Source organism: Cottoperca gobio, chromosome 21 (genome assembly GCF_900634415.1).
Source record: "Cottoperca gobio chromosome 21, fCotGob3.1, whole genome shotgun sequence".
Taxonomy (NCBI): Eukaryota; Metazoa; Chordata; class Actinopteri; order Perciformes; family Bovichtidae; genus Cottoperca; species Cottoperca gobio.
In genome coordinates this window covers 23,696,948-23,713,274 of record NC_041375.1, presented here as the reverse complement: position 1 = coordinate 23,713,274, position 16,327 = coordinate 23,696,948, and the positions used below count along the sequence as shown (strand labels likewise).

At 50.4% G+C, this 16,327-nt stretch overlaps 1 protein-coding gene across 1 annotated transcript in view; it reads left to right on the top strand.

Moving 5' to 3' along the window:
• The first annotated feature begins 8,649 nt into the window (after positions 1-8,649).
• sema5ba (sema domain, seven thrombospondin repeats (type 1 and type 1-like), transmembrane domain (TM) and short cytoplasmic domain, (semaphorin) 5Ba) overlaps positions 8,650-16,327 on the top strand; it is an 81,128-nt gene continuing 73,450 nt past the window's right edge. Inside the window, exons 1-2 of the mRNA XM_029459313.1 lie at positions 8,650-8,745; positions 9,235-9,280. Of these exons, the coding sequence (XP_029315173.1) occupies positions 9,266-9,280 (15 nt within the window). The 5' untranslated portion in view covers positions 8,650-8,745; positions 9,235-9,265. The remainder of the gene's footprint in view (positions 8,746-9,234; positions 9,281-16,327) is intronic.

Sequence of the window (16,327 nt, the reverse complement as noted above, 5' to 3'; positions counted from 1 at the left end):
GCTGACGCTGCGCTGACGCTACGCTGACTGTACGCTGACGCTAGCTGACGCTGGCTGACGTCTCGCTGACTGTACGCTGCGCGACGCTGACGCTACGCTGACTGACGCTGACGCTAGCGCTGACCTGCTACGCTGACTGTACGCTGACGCTACGGTGACGTACGCTGACGTGCGCTGACCGCGCCGGCTACGCGTGAACGCTAGGCTGACCTACGTAGCTACGCTGACTGGTGCTGACTGTAACGCTGACCGTACTGCTGACGCCTATGCTGACTTGTACGCTGACGCTACGCTGACGCTACGCTGACTGTACGCTGACGCTTGCGCTGACGCTGCGCTGACTGCTACGCTGACGTACGCTGACGCATCGACGCTACGCTGACGTCGCTGACTGTACGCTGACGTCTACGCGTACGTACAGCTGACGCTATACGCTGGCTGACTCTACGCGAGTACCTGACGCTACGCTGACTGTACGCTGACGCTACGCTGACGCTACGCTGACTGTACGCTGACGCTACGCTGACTGTACGCTGACGCTACGCTGACTGTACGCTGACGCTACGCTGACTCTACGCTGACTGTACGCTGACTGTACGCTGACGCTACGCTGACTGTACGCTGACGCTACGCTGACGCTAGGCTGACGCTACGCTGACTGTACGCTGACGCTACGCTGACTGTGCTGCTGACGCTTGCGCTGACGGTGCGCTGACCGCTACGCTGACTGTACGCTGACGCTAACGCTGACTGTACGCTGACGCTAGGCTGACGCTAGACTGACTGTACGCTGACGCTACGCTGACCTACTCTGACTGTACGGCTGACGCTAGGCCTTGACGCTACGCTACTGTACTCTGACGGTTTGCTACGCTGACTGACGCTGCGCTGCGCGGACGGTGCCGCTGACGCTACCTGACTGTAACGCTGACGCTAGGCTGACGCTAACGCTGACCTGTGGCGTCTGACTGTAAACGCTGACGCTAGCCTGACGCTAGCTGACTGTACGCTGACGCTACGGCTGACGCTCGCTGACTGTACTCTGACGGCTTCGCGCGTGACGCTGCGCTGACGCTACGCTGACTGTACGCTGACGCTAGGCTGACGCTAGGCTGACGCTAGGCTGACGCTACGCTGACTGTACGCTGACGCTACGCTGACTGTACGCTGACGCTACGCTGACGCTAGGCTGACGCTAGGCTGACGCTACGACTACTGTACGCTGACTGCTGCGCTGACCTCGCGCGCTGACGCTACGCTGACTGTACGCTGACGCTACGCTGACTGTACGCTGACGCTACGCTGACGCTAGGCTGACGCTAGGCTGACGCTACGCTGACTGTACGCTGACGCTGCGCTGACGCTGCGCTGACGCTACGCTGACTGTACGCTGACTGTACGCTGACTTGCTGACGCTAGGCTGACGCTAGGCTGACTGTACGTCTGACCGCTACGACGCTTACTGTACCTACGCTACTCTGACTGTACTCTGACGCTGCGACGGCTGACGCTATACGCTGCTGACGCTAGCTAGCTAGACTGCGTGACGCTACGCTACGCTACGGCTGACGCTAGGCTGACGCTACGCTGACTGTACGCTGACGCTACGCTGACTCTACGCTGACCGCTACGCTCTGGTACGCTACCTGCGCTGACGGTGCGCTGACCTAGGCTGACGCTACGCTGACGCTACGCTGACTGTGCGCTGCGCTAGGCTGACGCTGCTGACTGTACGCTGCGCTACGCACCTACGCTGACTGTACTCTGACTGCGACTGACGCTGCGCTGACGCTACCTGACTGTACCTGACTCTATGCTGACCTAGGCTGACTGCGTGACGTACTGCGTACGCTGACGCTACGCTGGCTGACGCTACGCTGACGCTACGCTGACGCTACGCTGACTGTACGCTGACTCTACGCTGACTGTACGCTGACGCTACGCTGACTCTACGCTGACTCTACGCTGACTGTACGCTGACTCTACGCTGACTCTACGCTGACTCTAGGCTGACACATTTTCTCAGTGCACTAAATTCCCGTAATTCTTTCAGACTGACTTCTGGTTTCAAATGACAGTTTTCATGTTTTACAGCAGCTCATGCTCTAAAGTCCAAGCTTCCTTTAGCAGCAGTGGACTCAGTGACCAAAGATGCATCATAGCTTTCTTTCTGTATTGAAAGTGTGTGCACTGTGTTAGTATCCTTCACATTCCTTTCCAGCTCACTTACATACTTTACAGAGTTCAAAGAAATGACATTAAATTGAATAACTTTAGCAGAATATAATTAAATTTGCCTTGCAGCAGTGGAAAACTTTGGCAAACTGAGGAGAAGATATCCTGCAGTCATTTGAAGCAGTGAAACTGTACTGAGATATAGAGACTGCTCTTCTTCACTCGGTGACAGTGATGCACCGCTTTAGATTACAGGGTCCCACAGCGAGTCGGGGATTGTCATTTGTGATGCCTGATGCAACTGTACAGCAACCCTGCGCCCCAAAGCTAACACTCCCGGCAATGCCGCAGCTACTTTAATGCACAACTCTCACATCACCACAGGCCTTTCACACACCACACACACACTCATGCAAGTGTCGATGTGCACACAACTCCATTTTATTATATCCTCTGCAACGACGAAGACAATACAAAGAATATTTATGTTGATTCTGTTCCTCAGCATATACTCTCTTTCTCCAGAAGGCAAGTCAAACCTTGTAAATAATATCCCCATCATTGATGTGGAAATGTGTTTTGTTTATTTGTAGTCGTAGTTAACAGCAGTTTGGAAGAAATAGAAGATGACCATCACGGCACAGCGGACCGTAAAGCATCACAGACAACAGGGTGCTCAACGTGTAAACCTTCAACTGATGCACCACATCATTCATTTGATAGTTTTTCATTTGTTATTGAATGTTCCCATCTCATGTGTATTGTACTCTTGTTAGACGCCATTTTCCCCAAAGGAAATGCTGTGAAAGCAGATTAAATAAGTGAAATATTCTGTAACTTCTTAGGACAAATGGCCATCTATCTTTAAAGCATATACTCTACACAAATTAAAATGATTTAAAAATCTATTATCATTTTTATTATTATTATTATTATTATTATTATTATTTTTATTTATATATAGTGTAGGCCTATTCCAATGAAGTATTCTCACTTTTGTTTAAAATCTAATTATGCAGAAATGACATATTCTCAAAACTTAATAACTTTCAAACCCCAGAAAACATGAATCCTCAACAGAGACAAAGAGAGAATAGATCTTAGCATTCCTACCTGTATCAGCGACATGTTTACTGAGGTCCAGTCTGAACAGGAAGTTCTGGATTGATGAGAGAGGGAAAGGAGATTGTGAGCGTGTGCACAACTGACAAGACTTTATCCAGAGAAAAGTGTTAAATAATGCAAATGAAGTATCAGAGAAAAGACCGCGCCATTCCAGCTGCTGTCAACTCATCGCAAAGCCGATTAAAGGACATACAGTAACTGTCCATCAGCCTTAATCATTGTTTTCAGTTTATGAACTTATGGCTGCATGTGTGTATATTTAACAAGGTCAAATCAGGCAAAAGTTGAACTCAAGTCAGCCTACACGCACACACCCACACTGTGGAATGACGTATTTCTTCCTAATTCATCCCTTCTGCAAATCCAGAGCTTGACTTGGTCCAGCAAGGCCTCAGTTGAGCATTTAAGAAGCATCATTATCCGAAAACCGCAGTGCATGAGTAAGTCAGAAAGGGTATCACGTTCTCAGTAATTTGCGGTGCGGGGTGAAAAGCTGAGTGGATTTACTGCGTCTTACCTGGCACCCACAATAAGCTCATTCCTGGTCAGGTCAAGGGTGAGCTGGGAGAAGTCTCTCACGCCTGGGCGGGAGAAAGAGGAAATCCACGGACTGAGTGCTGAGAGGACGAGCGAGGAAGAGAGAGGAAGAGGACGAGAGAGGACGAGAGAGGACGAGAGAGGACGAGAGAGAGAGAGAGAGATAGGACGATAGACGAGAGAGAAGGGAGAGAGGAAGAGAGAGAGAGAAGAGAGAGAGAGAAGAGAGAAGCGAGAGAAGAGATAAGAAGAGAAGAGAGAGAGATAGGAAGAGAGGGAAGGAAGACTATGAGATCTTCACTTCTCGTCCTCTTCTCTCTTCTTTACTTCTCTCTTCCTCTCTCTCTCTCTTCCTCTCTCTTCCCTCTCTCTTCCTCTCTCTTCTCCTCTCTCTTCCTCTCCTCGCTCTCTCTTCTCTCTCTTTCCCTCTGTCCTCCTTCCCTCTCTCTCTCTCTCTCTCTCTCTCTCTCTCTTCCTCTCTCCCTCTCTACTCTCTCTCCCTCTCTCTCTCTCTCTTCTCTCTCTCTACCGTCTCTCTCTCTCCCTCTCCTCTACGCTCCTCTCCTCTAGGGATACAGTTTCTCACTCCTGCTATCTCTCTCTCCTCTCTCTCTCTCTCCACTCGTCTCTCTTCTCTCCCTCCCCCCTCTTACTCCCTCCTCTCCTCTCTCTTCCTTCTCTTTCCTTCCACTCCCCACACCTCTTCCCTCATCTCTCCGCCTCCTCTAAGACATGAGACAGAAACACATAGAGAATAGAGCTCACGATTATCGCAGAGTATATCTTAGCTTCATATCATATAGATTATACATATCAAGATCATCTATATCTAACATATATATCCCTATCTATACGATATAATAAAGAGAAAAATACATGAACAATATCCTACATCGATAGATCGCATCTATAGATAGGTTAAAGAATACATCATTCATATATCCAGAGATCGATAGAGATTATTCGTAATAGTATATATAATTTATCATCACAACATGAAATTATGTGTCATCTTATAGGAGGTGATTAAGGGATGCTTGCTAAAATGAAAGTTAAGCACAAATTAATCAACAATTAATGAAAATCACATGTTTTGTATGGTTCCAATTTCTATAAATGTGAGAATCTTCTATTTCTATTGTGGTTTTTGTTTCAGCAAAACCGTAAGATTTTCACTCCAGCCCACCTGACGTGATTATTTATTATAATATTAGGCTTAGTTGCGGCTGTTGTGGTAAAAGGTGCAGTGCAGGAAGCTTCCCCTGCGCTGTGTTGGTGTCCCCTGCAGAGAGGCACAAAGTTGTCTGGGTCACATCAGGCGTGACATCCTGATCCAAGCTGACGTCGGGACACAGCTCTGTGTGCAGTACGAAGCTGAAACCTCGGCGCTGTGTGAAACCGGCCTTTACACATCAACGTCTCAAAGCAGCGGAGCAGAGGGGCAGAGGGGCCGCCTGGCGGGGCTTTTAATGCCACTTTCAAAGCTGCAGGAAAATAAGTATTTTCTCTTCAATCTGTGTGTGACCCCAAAGCGCGGACCTCTAAACGGATTTCAATTCACACACACATTACAGTGGGAGGTTTATTTACTCACAGCACAGAAGGGATTTACCTATTCCCCGAGCATACACAGTGTCACAAGACGGTTTTGGTGGGATTTCATTCCCTTAACCAATTTGAAAAGCTGTGTTACAACATAGCTTTTAGCCTTTTCACAACATCTTGAGAAATAACAAAGAACGTCTGTGTGAAGTTATGAGTCCAATACTTTGCATGTCATTAAATGAATGTATGCAACATTGTGAAACCAAGAAATAAATGGTGGTCATGTGCAAAAACATTTGGCCACAGCTGATAACTGTATTCATTAGGGAAGCAGTCCTCACACATTTAAACCTGCCTTTTTTTTTAAACATTAAAGTAGGCTGTATACGGTGCAGGTTACGGCTGCGAGACGACATCAAAGTGTTGGACAAAAGTCTGAGCGAACGGTAAAACAACTGTCCGACGTGCAGACATGGGGTGTCTCCAGGATTGACGGGCCCATATGGCTCTGTCATCTGCAAACATAACGATGTACGAGTGACAGAAGGCTGCAGCTACAGTACAGTATGGTGCTGCAGATTTAAGATACAACACACACACACACACACACACACACACAACACACACACACACACACACACCCACCCACCTATAGAGAAACTTGCATTCTGGACATACACTGACAGACATACTGTATTAATGGGTGCCATATTGAACAGGAGACTTCAGTGAATGAGAACATTACTGCCACCTTTTTGCTCCCAGATTTGAAACTAACTTGACACAGGTTCTATAATTAAATGAATGAATCTTTAAAACCTGTAAAAACAACAAAATTAAATATAATTAAGTATTTATTTTATTTCTTTTATAATATACTATACTATAATATATATATATATAAATAAATAAAATAAATAATTAATTATTTTTAATTTATTGTTTTTACCAGGTTTTAAAGATTCATTCATAATTATAGAACCTTGTGTCACTTCATGTTCAACATCTGGAGCAAACAGGTGGCAGATAATTCTCATTTCACTGAAGTCTCCTGTCAATACTGGCACCCTTAATTACAGTATGTCTTTCAGTTGTATGTCAGTAATGCAAGTTTCCTCCTATATGTGTGTGTGTGTGTGTGTGTGTGTGTGTGTGTGTGTGTGTGTGTGTGTGTGTGTTGTATCTTAAATCTGCAGCACCATACTGTACTGTAGCTGCAGCCTTCTGTCACTCGTACATCGTTATGTTTGCAGATGACAGAGCCATATGGGCCCGTCAATCCTGGAGACACCCCATGTCTGCACGTCGGACAGTTGTTTTACCGTTCGCTCAGACTTTGTCCAACACTTTGATGTCGTCTCGCAGCCGTAACCTGCACCGTATACAGCCTACTTTAATGTTTAAAAAAAAAGGCAGGTTTAAATGTGTGAGGACTGCTTCCCTAATGAATACAGTTATCAGCTGTGGCCAAATGTTTTTGCACATGACCACCATTTATTTCTTGGTTTCACAATGTTGCATACATTCATTTAATGACATGCAAAGTATTGGACTCATAACTTCACAGACGTTTCTTTGTTATTTCTCAAAGCTTTGTGGAAACGGCTAAAAGCTACTGTTTGTAACACAGCTTTTCAAATTGGTTAAGGGAATCTGAAATCCCACCAACCGCTGTGACACTGTGTACTGCTCGGGGAATATGGTAAATCCCTTTGTGCTGAGTATAAACCTCCCACGTGGTGAAATCCGTTTAGAGGTCCGCGCTTTGGGGTCACACACAGATTGAAGAGAAAATACTTATTTTCCTGCAGCTTTGAAAGTGGCATTAAAAGCCCCGCCAGGCGGCCCCTCTGCCCCTCTGCTCCGCTGCTTTGAGACGTTGATGTGTAAAGGCCGGTTTCACACAGCGCCGAGGTTTCAGCTTCGTACTGCACACAGAGCTGTGTCCCGACGTCAGCTTGGATCAGGATGTCACGCCTGATGTGACCCAGACAACTTTGTGCCTCTCTGCAGGGGACACCAACACAGCGCAGGGGAAGCTTCCTGCACTGCACCTTTTACCACAACAGCCGCAACTAAGCCTAATATTATAATAAATAATCACGTCAGGTGGGCTGGAGTGAAATCTTTACTTGTTTTGTCTGAAACAAAAACACAACTAGAAACTAGAAGATTCTCACATTTAAGAAATTGGAACCATCAAACATTTGATTTTCATAATTGTTGATTCATTTTCTGTTAACTTATCATTTTAGCACTATTCCCTATAAGATCCCCCTATAAGATGACACCTATTTCATGTTTGATGCTAACTTCTCTCTCTCTCTCTCTCTCTCTCTCTCTCTCTCTCTCTCTCTCTGTCCTCTCTCTGTCTGTCTCTCTCTCTGTCTGTCTCCTCTCTCTCTCTCATCTCTCCTCTCTCTCTCATCTCTCTCTCTCTCTCGTCTGTCTGTCTGTCTGTCTGTCTGCTCTCTCTCTGTCCTCTCTCTCTCTTCTTTCTCCTCTCTCCTCTCTCTCTCCGTCCTCTCTCTCTCTCTTTCTTTCTCTCTCTCTCTCTCTCTCTCTCTCTGTCCTCCTCTCTCTCCGCTTTCTTCTGTCTCTCCTCTCTCTCTCTCTCTCTCTCTCCTCTCTCTCTCTCTCTCTCTCTCTCTGTTCTCTCTCTGTCTGTCGGTCTCTTCTCTCTCTCTGCTTGCTCTCTCTCTCTTCTGGCTCCTCTGCTCTCTCTTCTCTCCAAAAAAAGTCTCTCTGTCTCTCTCTCTGTCTGTCCTCTCTCTCTCTCTCTCTCTCTCTCTCTCTCTCTCTCTCTCTCTCTCTCTCTCTCTCTCTCTCTTCCTCTCTCTCTTTCTCTCTCTCTCTCTCTCTGTCACTCTCTTCCTCTCTCTTCCTCTCTCTTCCTCTCTCGTTCTCTTCCTCTCTCGTCCTCTCTCTTCCTCTCTCGTCCTCTCTCTTCCTCTCTCTCTCTCTCTTCCTCTCTCTTCCTCTCTCTCTCTCTCTTCCTCTCCCGTCCTCTCTCTTCCTCTCTCTTTCTCTCTTCCTCTCTCTTCCTCTCTCTCTCTCTTCCTCTCTCGTCCTCTCTCTTCCTCTCTCTCTCTCTCTTCCTCTCTCTTCCTCTCTCTCTCTCTTCCTCTCTCTTCCTCTCTCTCTCTCTTCCTCTCTCTTCCTCTCTCGTCCTCTCTCGTCCTCTCTCTTCCTCTCTCGTCCTCTCTCGTCCTCTCTCGTCCTCTCTCGTCCTCTTCCTCTCTCTTCCTCGCTCGTCCTCTCAGCACTCAGTCCGTGGATTTCCTCTTTCTCCCGCCCAGGCGTGAGAGACTTCTCCCAGCTCACCCTTGACCTGACCAGGAATGAGCTTATTGTGGGTGCCAGGTAAGACGCAGTAAATCCACTCAGCTTTTCACCCCGCACCGCAAATTACTGAGAACGTGATACCCTTTCTGACTTCGCATTGCACTTCGTTTTCGTATAATAAAAAAGATGCTTCTTAATGCTCAACTGAGGCCTTGCTGGACCAAGTCAAGCTCTGGATTTGCAGAAGGGATGAATTAGGAAGAAATACGTCATTCCACAGTGTGGGTGTGTGCGTGTAGGCTGACTTGAGTTCAACTTTTGCCTGATTTGACCTTGTTAAATATACACACATGCAGCCATAAGTTCATAAAACTGAAAACAATGATTAAGGCTGATGGACAGTTACTGTATGTCCTTTAATCGGCTTTGCGATGAGTTGACAGCAGCTGGAATGGCCGGTCTTTTCTCTGATACTTCATTTGCATTATTTAACACTTTTCTTCTGGATAAAGTCTTGTCATGTTGTGCACACGCTCACAATCTCCTTTCCCTCTCTCATCAATCCAGAAACTTCCTGTTCAGACTGGACCTCAGTAACATGTCGCTGATACAGGTAGGAATGCTAAGATCTATTCTCTTCTTTGTCTCTGTGAGGATTCATGTTTTCTGGTGGTTGAAAGTTATTAAGTTTTGAGAATATGTCATTTCTGCATAAATTAGATTTTAAACAAAAGTGAGAATAATTCATTGGAATAGGCCTACACATATATATAAATAAAATAATAATAATAATAATAATAATAATAAAAATGATAATAGATTTTTTAAATCATTTTAATTTGTGTAGAGTATATGCTTTAAAGATAGATGGCCATTTGTCCTAAGAAGTTACAGAATATTTCACTTATTTAATCTGCTTTCACAGCATTTCCTTTGGGGAAAATGGCGTCTAACAAGAGTACAATACACATGAGATGGGAACATTCAATAACAAATGAAAAACTATCAAATGAATGATGTGGTGCATCAGTTGAAGGTTTACACGTTGAGCACCCTGTTGTCTGTGATGCTTTACGTCCGCTGTGCCGTGATGGTCATCTTCTATTTCTTCCAAACTGCTGTTAACTACGACTACAAATAAACAAAACACATTTCCACATCAATGATGGGATATTTATTTACAAGGTTTGAATTGCCTTCTGGAGAAAGAGAGTATATGCTGAGGAACAGAATCAACATAAATATTCTTTGTATTGTCTTCGTCGTTGCAGAGGATATAATAAAATGGAGTTGTGTGCACATCGACACTTGCATGAGTGTGTGTGTGGTGTGTGAAAGGCTGTGGTGATGTGAGAGTTGTGCATTAAAGTAGCTGCGGCATTGCCGGGAGTGTTAGCTTTGGGGCGCAGGGTTTGCTGTACAGTTGCATCAGGCATCACAAATGACAATCCCGACTCGCTGTGGACCTGTCAATCTAAAGCGGTGCATCACTGTCACCGAGTGAAGAAGAGCAGTCTCTATATCTCAGTACAGTTTCACTGCTTCAAATGACTGCAGGATATCTTCTCCTCAGTTTGCCAAGTTTTCCACTGCTGCAAGGCAAATTTAATTATATTCTGCTAAAGTTATTCAATTTAATTCAGTTCTTTGAACTCGTAAAGTATGTAAGTGAGCTGGAAAGGAATGTGAAGGATACTACACAGTGCACACACTTTCAATACAGAAAGAAAGCTATGATGCATCTTTGGTCACTGAGTCCACTGCTGCTAAAGGAAGCTTGGACTTTAGAGGCATGAGCTGCTGTAAACATGAAACACTGTCATTTGAAACCGAAGTCAGTCTGAAAGAAGTACGGGAATTTAGTGCACTGAGAAAATGTGTCAGCCTAGAGTCAGCGTAGATCAGCGTAGAGTCAGCGTACGTCAGCGTAGAGTCGCGTAGAGTCAGCGTACGTCATCGTACAGTCACGTAGATCAGCGTACATCAGCGTAGGCGTCAGCGTGCGTCGCGTAGCGTCAGCCACTAGCGTCACGTACGTCATCGTACGTCAGCGTACAGTCAGCCTAGCGTCAGCCTAGCGTCAGCGTACAGTCAGCGTAGCGTCAGCGCAGCGTCAGCGCAGCGTCAGCGTACAGTCAGCGTAGCGTCAGCGTAGCGTCAGCGTACAGTCAGCCTAGCGTCAGCCTAGCGTCAGCGCACAGTCAGCGTAGCGTCAGCGTAGCGTCAGCCTAGCGTCACGCACGTCAGCGCAGCGTCACGTACATTCATCGTAGCGTCAGCTACCAGTCAGCGTAGCGTCATCGTACAGTCAGCGTAGCGTCGCCTAGCGTCATCGTAGCTCAGCGTGCGTCAGCGTACATCGCGTAGCGTCAGCCTACGTCAGCCTAGCGTCAGCGTACATTCGCGTAGCGTCACGCAGCGTCAGCGTACAGTCAGCGTAGCGTCACGTCCAGTCCGCGTAGCGTCAGCGTACAGTCACCTATCGTCATCCTACGTCACCTAGCGTCAGCGTACAGTCGCGTACAGTCAGCGTAAGCGTCAGCGCAGCGTCCGCGCAGCGTCAGCGTACAGTCAGCGTACGTCAGCCTAGCGGTCAGCTAGCGTCAGCCTAGCGTCAGCCTAGCGTCAGCGTAGCGTCAGCGTACAGTCAGCGTAGCGTCAGCGCAGCGTCAGCGCAGCGTCAGCGTACAGTCAGCGTAGCGTCAGCCTAGCGTCAGCCTAGCGTCAGCGTAGCGTCAGCGTACAGTCAGCGTAGCGTCAGCGTACAGTCACGTCGCGTCACCTAGCGTCCCAGCCTAGCGAGCCGAGCGTCACGTACAGTCAGCGTAGCGTCACGCAGCGTCAGCGCAGGTCAAAGCTACAGTCGCGTAGAGTCAGCCGTGCGTCATCGTACAGCAGCCTAGCGTCAGCCTAGCGTCAGCGTACAGTCCCGCACAGTCCATCGTAGTCTCAGCCTAGCGTCAGCGTACAGTCATCGTAGCGTCAGCGCACCGTCCGCCAGCGTCAGCTACAGGCAGCGTAGCGCAGCTCACAGTCCAGCGTAGCGTCACCTAGCGTCAGCGTACAGTCAGCGTAGCGTCAGCGTAGCGTCAGCGTACAGTCAGCGTAGCGTCAGCGTAGCGTCAGCGTACAGTCAGCGTAGCGTCAGCGTACAGTCAGCGTAGCGTCAGCGTAGCGTCAGCGCAGCGTCAGCGCACAGTCAGCGTAGCGTCAGCGTACAGTCAGCGTAGCGTCAGCCTAGCGTCAGCGTAGCGTCAGCCTAGCGTCAGCGTAGCGTCAGCGTACAGTCAGCGTAGCGTCAGCGTACAGTCAGCGTACAGTCAGCGTAGAGTCAGCGTAGCGTCAGCGTACGTCCAAGCCGTAGCGTCAGCGGCCAGTCAGCGTAGCGTCAGCGTCAGTCAGCGGTAGAGTCAGCGTAGCGTCACGTACAGTCAGCGTAGCGTCAGCGTACAGTCCAGCGTAGCGTCAGCCACGTAGCGTCAGCGTACAGTCAGCGTAGCGTCAGCGTACAGTCAGCGTACAGTCAGCGTAGCGTCAGCCTAGCGTCAGCGTACAGTCAGCGTAGCGTCAGCGCAGCGTCAGCGCAGCGTCAGCGTACAGTCAGCGTAGCGTCAGCGTAGCGTCAGCGTACAGTCAGCCTAGCGGTCAGCCTAGCGTCAGCGTACAGTCAGCGCACAGTCAGCGTAGCGTCAGCGTTAGCGTCAGCCTAGCGTCAGCGTAGCGTCAGCGCACCGTCAGCGCAGCGTCAGCGTACAGTCAGCGTAGCGTCAGCGTACAGTCAGCGTAGCGTCAGCCTAGCGTCAGCGTACAGTCAGCGTAGCGTCAGCGTAGCGTCAGCGTACAGTCAGCGTAGCGTCAGCCTAGCGTCAGCCTAGCGTCAGCGTACAGTCAGCGTAGCGGTCACCGGCAGCTCAGCGTACAGTCAGCGTACGTCAGCTAGCGTCAGCCTAGCGTCAGCGTACAGGTCAGCGTAGCGTCAGGCAGCGGTACAGTCGCTAGCGTCAGCGTACATTCAGCGTAGGTCAGCTGTACAGTCAGCCTAGCGTCAGCCTAGCGTCAGCCTAGCGTCAGCGTACAGTCAGCGTACAGTCAGCGTAGCGTCAGCGCAGCGTCAGCGCAGCGTCAGCGTACAGTCAGCGTAGCGTCAGCCTAGCGTCAGCCTAGCGTCAGCGTAGCGTCAGCGTACAGTCAGCGTAGCGTCAGCGTACAGTCAGCGTAGCGTCAGCCTAGCGTCAGCCTAGCGTCAGCGTACAGTCAGCGTAGCGTCAGCGCAGCGTCAGCGTAGCGTCAGCGTACAGTCAGCCGTAGCGTCAGCGTAGCGTCAGCGTACAGTCAGCCTAGCGTCAGCCTAGCGTCAGCGTACAGTCAGCGCACAGTCAGCGTAGCGTCAGCCTAGCGTCAGCGTACAGTCAGCGTAGCGTCAGCGCACCGTCAGCGCAGCGTCAGCGTACAGTCAGCGTAGCGTCAGCGTACAGTCAGCGTAGCGTCAGCCTAGCGTCAGCGTACAGTCAGCGTAGCGTCAGCGTAGCGTCAGCGTACAGTCAGCGTAGCGTCAGCCTAGCGTCAGCGTACAGTCAGCGTAGCGTCAGCGTACAGTCAGCGTAGCGTCAGCGCACCGTCAGCGCAGCGTCAGCGCACAGTCAGCGTAGCGTCAGCGTACAGTCAGCGTAGCGTCAGCCTAGCGTCAGCGTAGCGTCAGCCTAGCGTCAGCGTAGCGTCAGCGTACAGTCAGCGTAGCGTCAGCGTACAGTCAGCGTACAGTCAGCGTAGAGTCAGCGTAGCGTCAGCGTACAGTCAGCGTAGCGTCAGCGTACAGTCAGCGTAGCGTCAGCGTACAGTCAGCGTAGAGTCAGCGTAGCGTCAGCGTACAGTCAGCGTAGCGTCAGCGTACAGTCAGCGTAGCGTCAGCGCACCGTCAGCGCAGCGTCAGCGTACAGTCAGCGTAGCGTCAGCGTACAGTCAGCGTAGCGTCAGCGCACAGTCAGCGTAGCGTCAGCCTAGCGTCAGCGTACAGTCAGCGTAGCGTCAGCGCACCGTCAGCGCAGCGTCAGCGTACAGTCAGCGCAGCGTCAGCGTACAGTCAGCGTAGCGTCAGCGCACAGTCAGCGTAGCGTCAGCGTACAGTCAGCGTAGCGTCAGCCTAGCGTCAGCGTACAGTCAGCGTAGCGTCAGCGCACCGTCAGCGTACCGTCAGCGTACAGTCAGCGTAGCGTCAGCCTAGCGTCAGCGTACAGTCAGCGTAGCGTCAGCGTACAGTCAGCCTAGCGTCAGCCTAGCGTCAGCGTACAGTCAGCGTAGAGTCAGCGTAAGCGTCAGCGTACAGTCAGCGTAGAGTCAGCTTAGCGTCAGCGTACAGTCAGCGTAGATCAGCGTAGCGTCAGCGTACAGTCAGCGTAGAGTCAGCGTAGCGTCAGCGTACAGTCAGCGTAGCGTCAGCGTACAGTCAGCGTAGCGTCAGCGTACAGTCAGCGTAGCGTCAGCGCACAGTCAGCGTAGCGTCAGCGTACAGTCAGCGTAGGTAGCGCGTCAGCGTACAGTCAGCGTAGGCGTCAGCGTACAGTCACGTAGCGGCAGCGTACAGTCAGCGTAGCGTCAGCGTACAGTCAGCGTAGCGTCATCGTACGTCACGTACAGTCGAGCGAGAGTCAGCGTAGTGTAGCGTACAGTCCACGTAGCGTCAGCTACAGTCAGCGTCGCGGCAGCGTACAGTCAGCGTAGCGTCAGCGTAGCGTCAGCGTCAGTCATCGTGCGTCAGCCTATGTCAGCGTATCCCCCCCCCCCCCCCCCCCCCCCCCCCGCGTCAGCGCCAGTCAGCTTAGCGTCAGCGCAGCGCCGCGGTGCTTCAGCGGAGCGTCGCGTACAGTCAGCTTGCGTAGCGTACAGTCAGCGTAGCGTCAGCCTAGCGTCCAGCTTACAGTCAGCGGAGCGTCAGCGAGCGTCAGCGTACAGTCAGCCTAGCGTCAGCCGTAGCGCAGCGTATCGTCTCGTACAGTCAGCGTAGCGTCAGCGTAGCATCAGCCCGTAGCGTCAGCGTACCTTCAGCGTAGCGTCATCGTAGCGTCATGCCTAGCGTCAGCTACAGTCCAGCGTAGCGTCAGCCTAGCGCACGTACAGTCACGTAGTCTCAGCTGGCACCGTCAGCGCAAGCGTCAGCGCACATTCGTGTGCGTCACGTACAGTCAGGCGTAGCGTCAGCGCACATCAGCGTAGCGTCAGCGTACAGTCAGCGTAGCGTCAGCCTAGCGTCAGCCGTACAAGTCCCGCGTATCTTCGCCGCACCGCCATCGCAGCGTCAGCGTACAGTCAGCGTAGCGTCAGCGTACAGTCAGCGTAGCGTCAGCGTACAGTCAGCGTAGCGTCAGCGTAGCGTCAGCGTACAGTCAGCGTAGCGTCAGCCTAGCGTCAGCGTACAGTCAGCGTAGCGTCAGCGCACCGTCAGCGTACAGTCAGCGTAGCGTCAGCGTAGCGTCAGCGTACAGTCAGCGTAGCGTCAGCGTACAGTCAGCGTAGCGTCAGCCTAGCGTCAGCGTACAGTCAGCGTAGAGTCAGCGTACAGTCAGCGTAGCGTCAGCGTAGCGTCAGCGTACAGTCAGCGTAGCGTCAGCGTAGCGTCAGCGTAGCGTCAGCGTAGCGTCAGCGTAGAGTCAGCGTAGCGTCAGCGTACAGTCAGCGTAGAGTCAGCGTAGCGTCAGCGTACAGTCAGCGTAGCGTCAGCGTACAGTCAGTGTAGCGTCAGCCTAGCGTCAGCGTACAGTCAGCGTAGCGTCAGCGCACAGTCAGCGTAGCGTCAGCGTACAGTCAGCGTAGCGTCAGCCTAGCGTCAGCGTAGCGTCAGCGTAGCGTCAGCGCAGCGTCAGCCTAGAGTCAGCGTAGCGTCAGTATAAATGCGTACCTTACCGGAGTGCAGATAAGTGGACTGTGCCCGGGTACAGTACGCAGTGTTCCACTTTGTGACTTGTGTACTTGCAAGTATCTTTAAATATTTACACTCGCAGCATTTTCAGCAAACTACAATCTTTGTAGCGTCGTGATGGAGCCTCATCACACGGTTGTGTAACATTGTTTTCTGTTTTCCAAATCTTTTTAAAGTAACCAAAAGTGGGTTAAGTATTAAATTTGCAGCATCGGTTACATTATTATTTCAAGGACAAAGACCTGCAGTATTTTACACTACATTTCCCCTCGGAATGAGAGCACATCACCAGACTCGACTTTGTCTGACAAAGTCCTCTTTCACAGCCGCCACAGCTGAATGACACGATGTGTACAGCTGCCACCCGTGTGTCACTGCCGATATCAATGCACCCTTTGTCTGCGTGTCCTACTTGTCTACTTTTAGAGGAGAGAAGTTGACTTATGTGGGTTTTTATTTGTTTGCACCCTTGTCGTGTTGTTCTCTGCAGCTCTATGAAGCTGTTTTCTTTGTCCTGAAGAAGGCATCTGCCATCTTCACATCCATATGACGTGTAGGGAGCACACACACACACACACACACACACACACACTCAGACACAGACATACTACCTTCTCTAAATGTGTCTTTCTCCCTCATACACACACGCCTACACACACACACACCCTCAGCTTATTGTGAGCTATAGGGATAAATGAGGTAGTTCCTTTTCTCACTCTGGCCAGTGTGGAGGTGTCATCCATGATG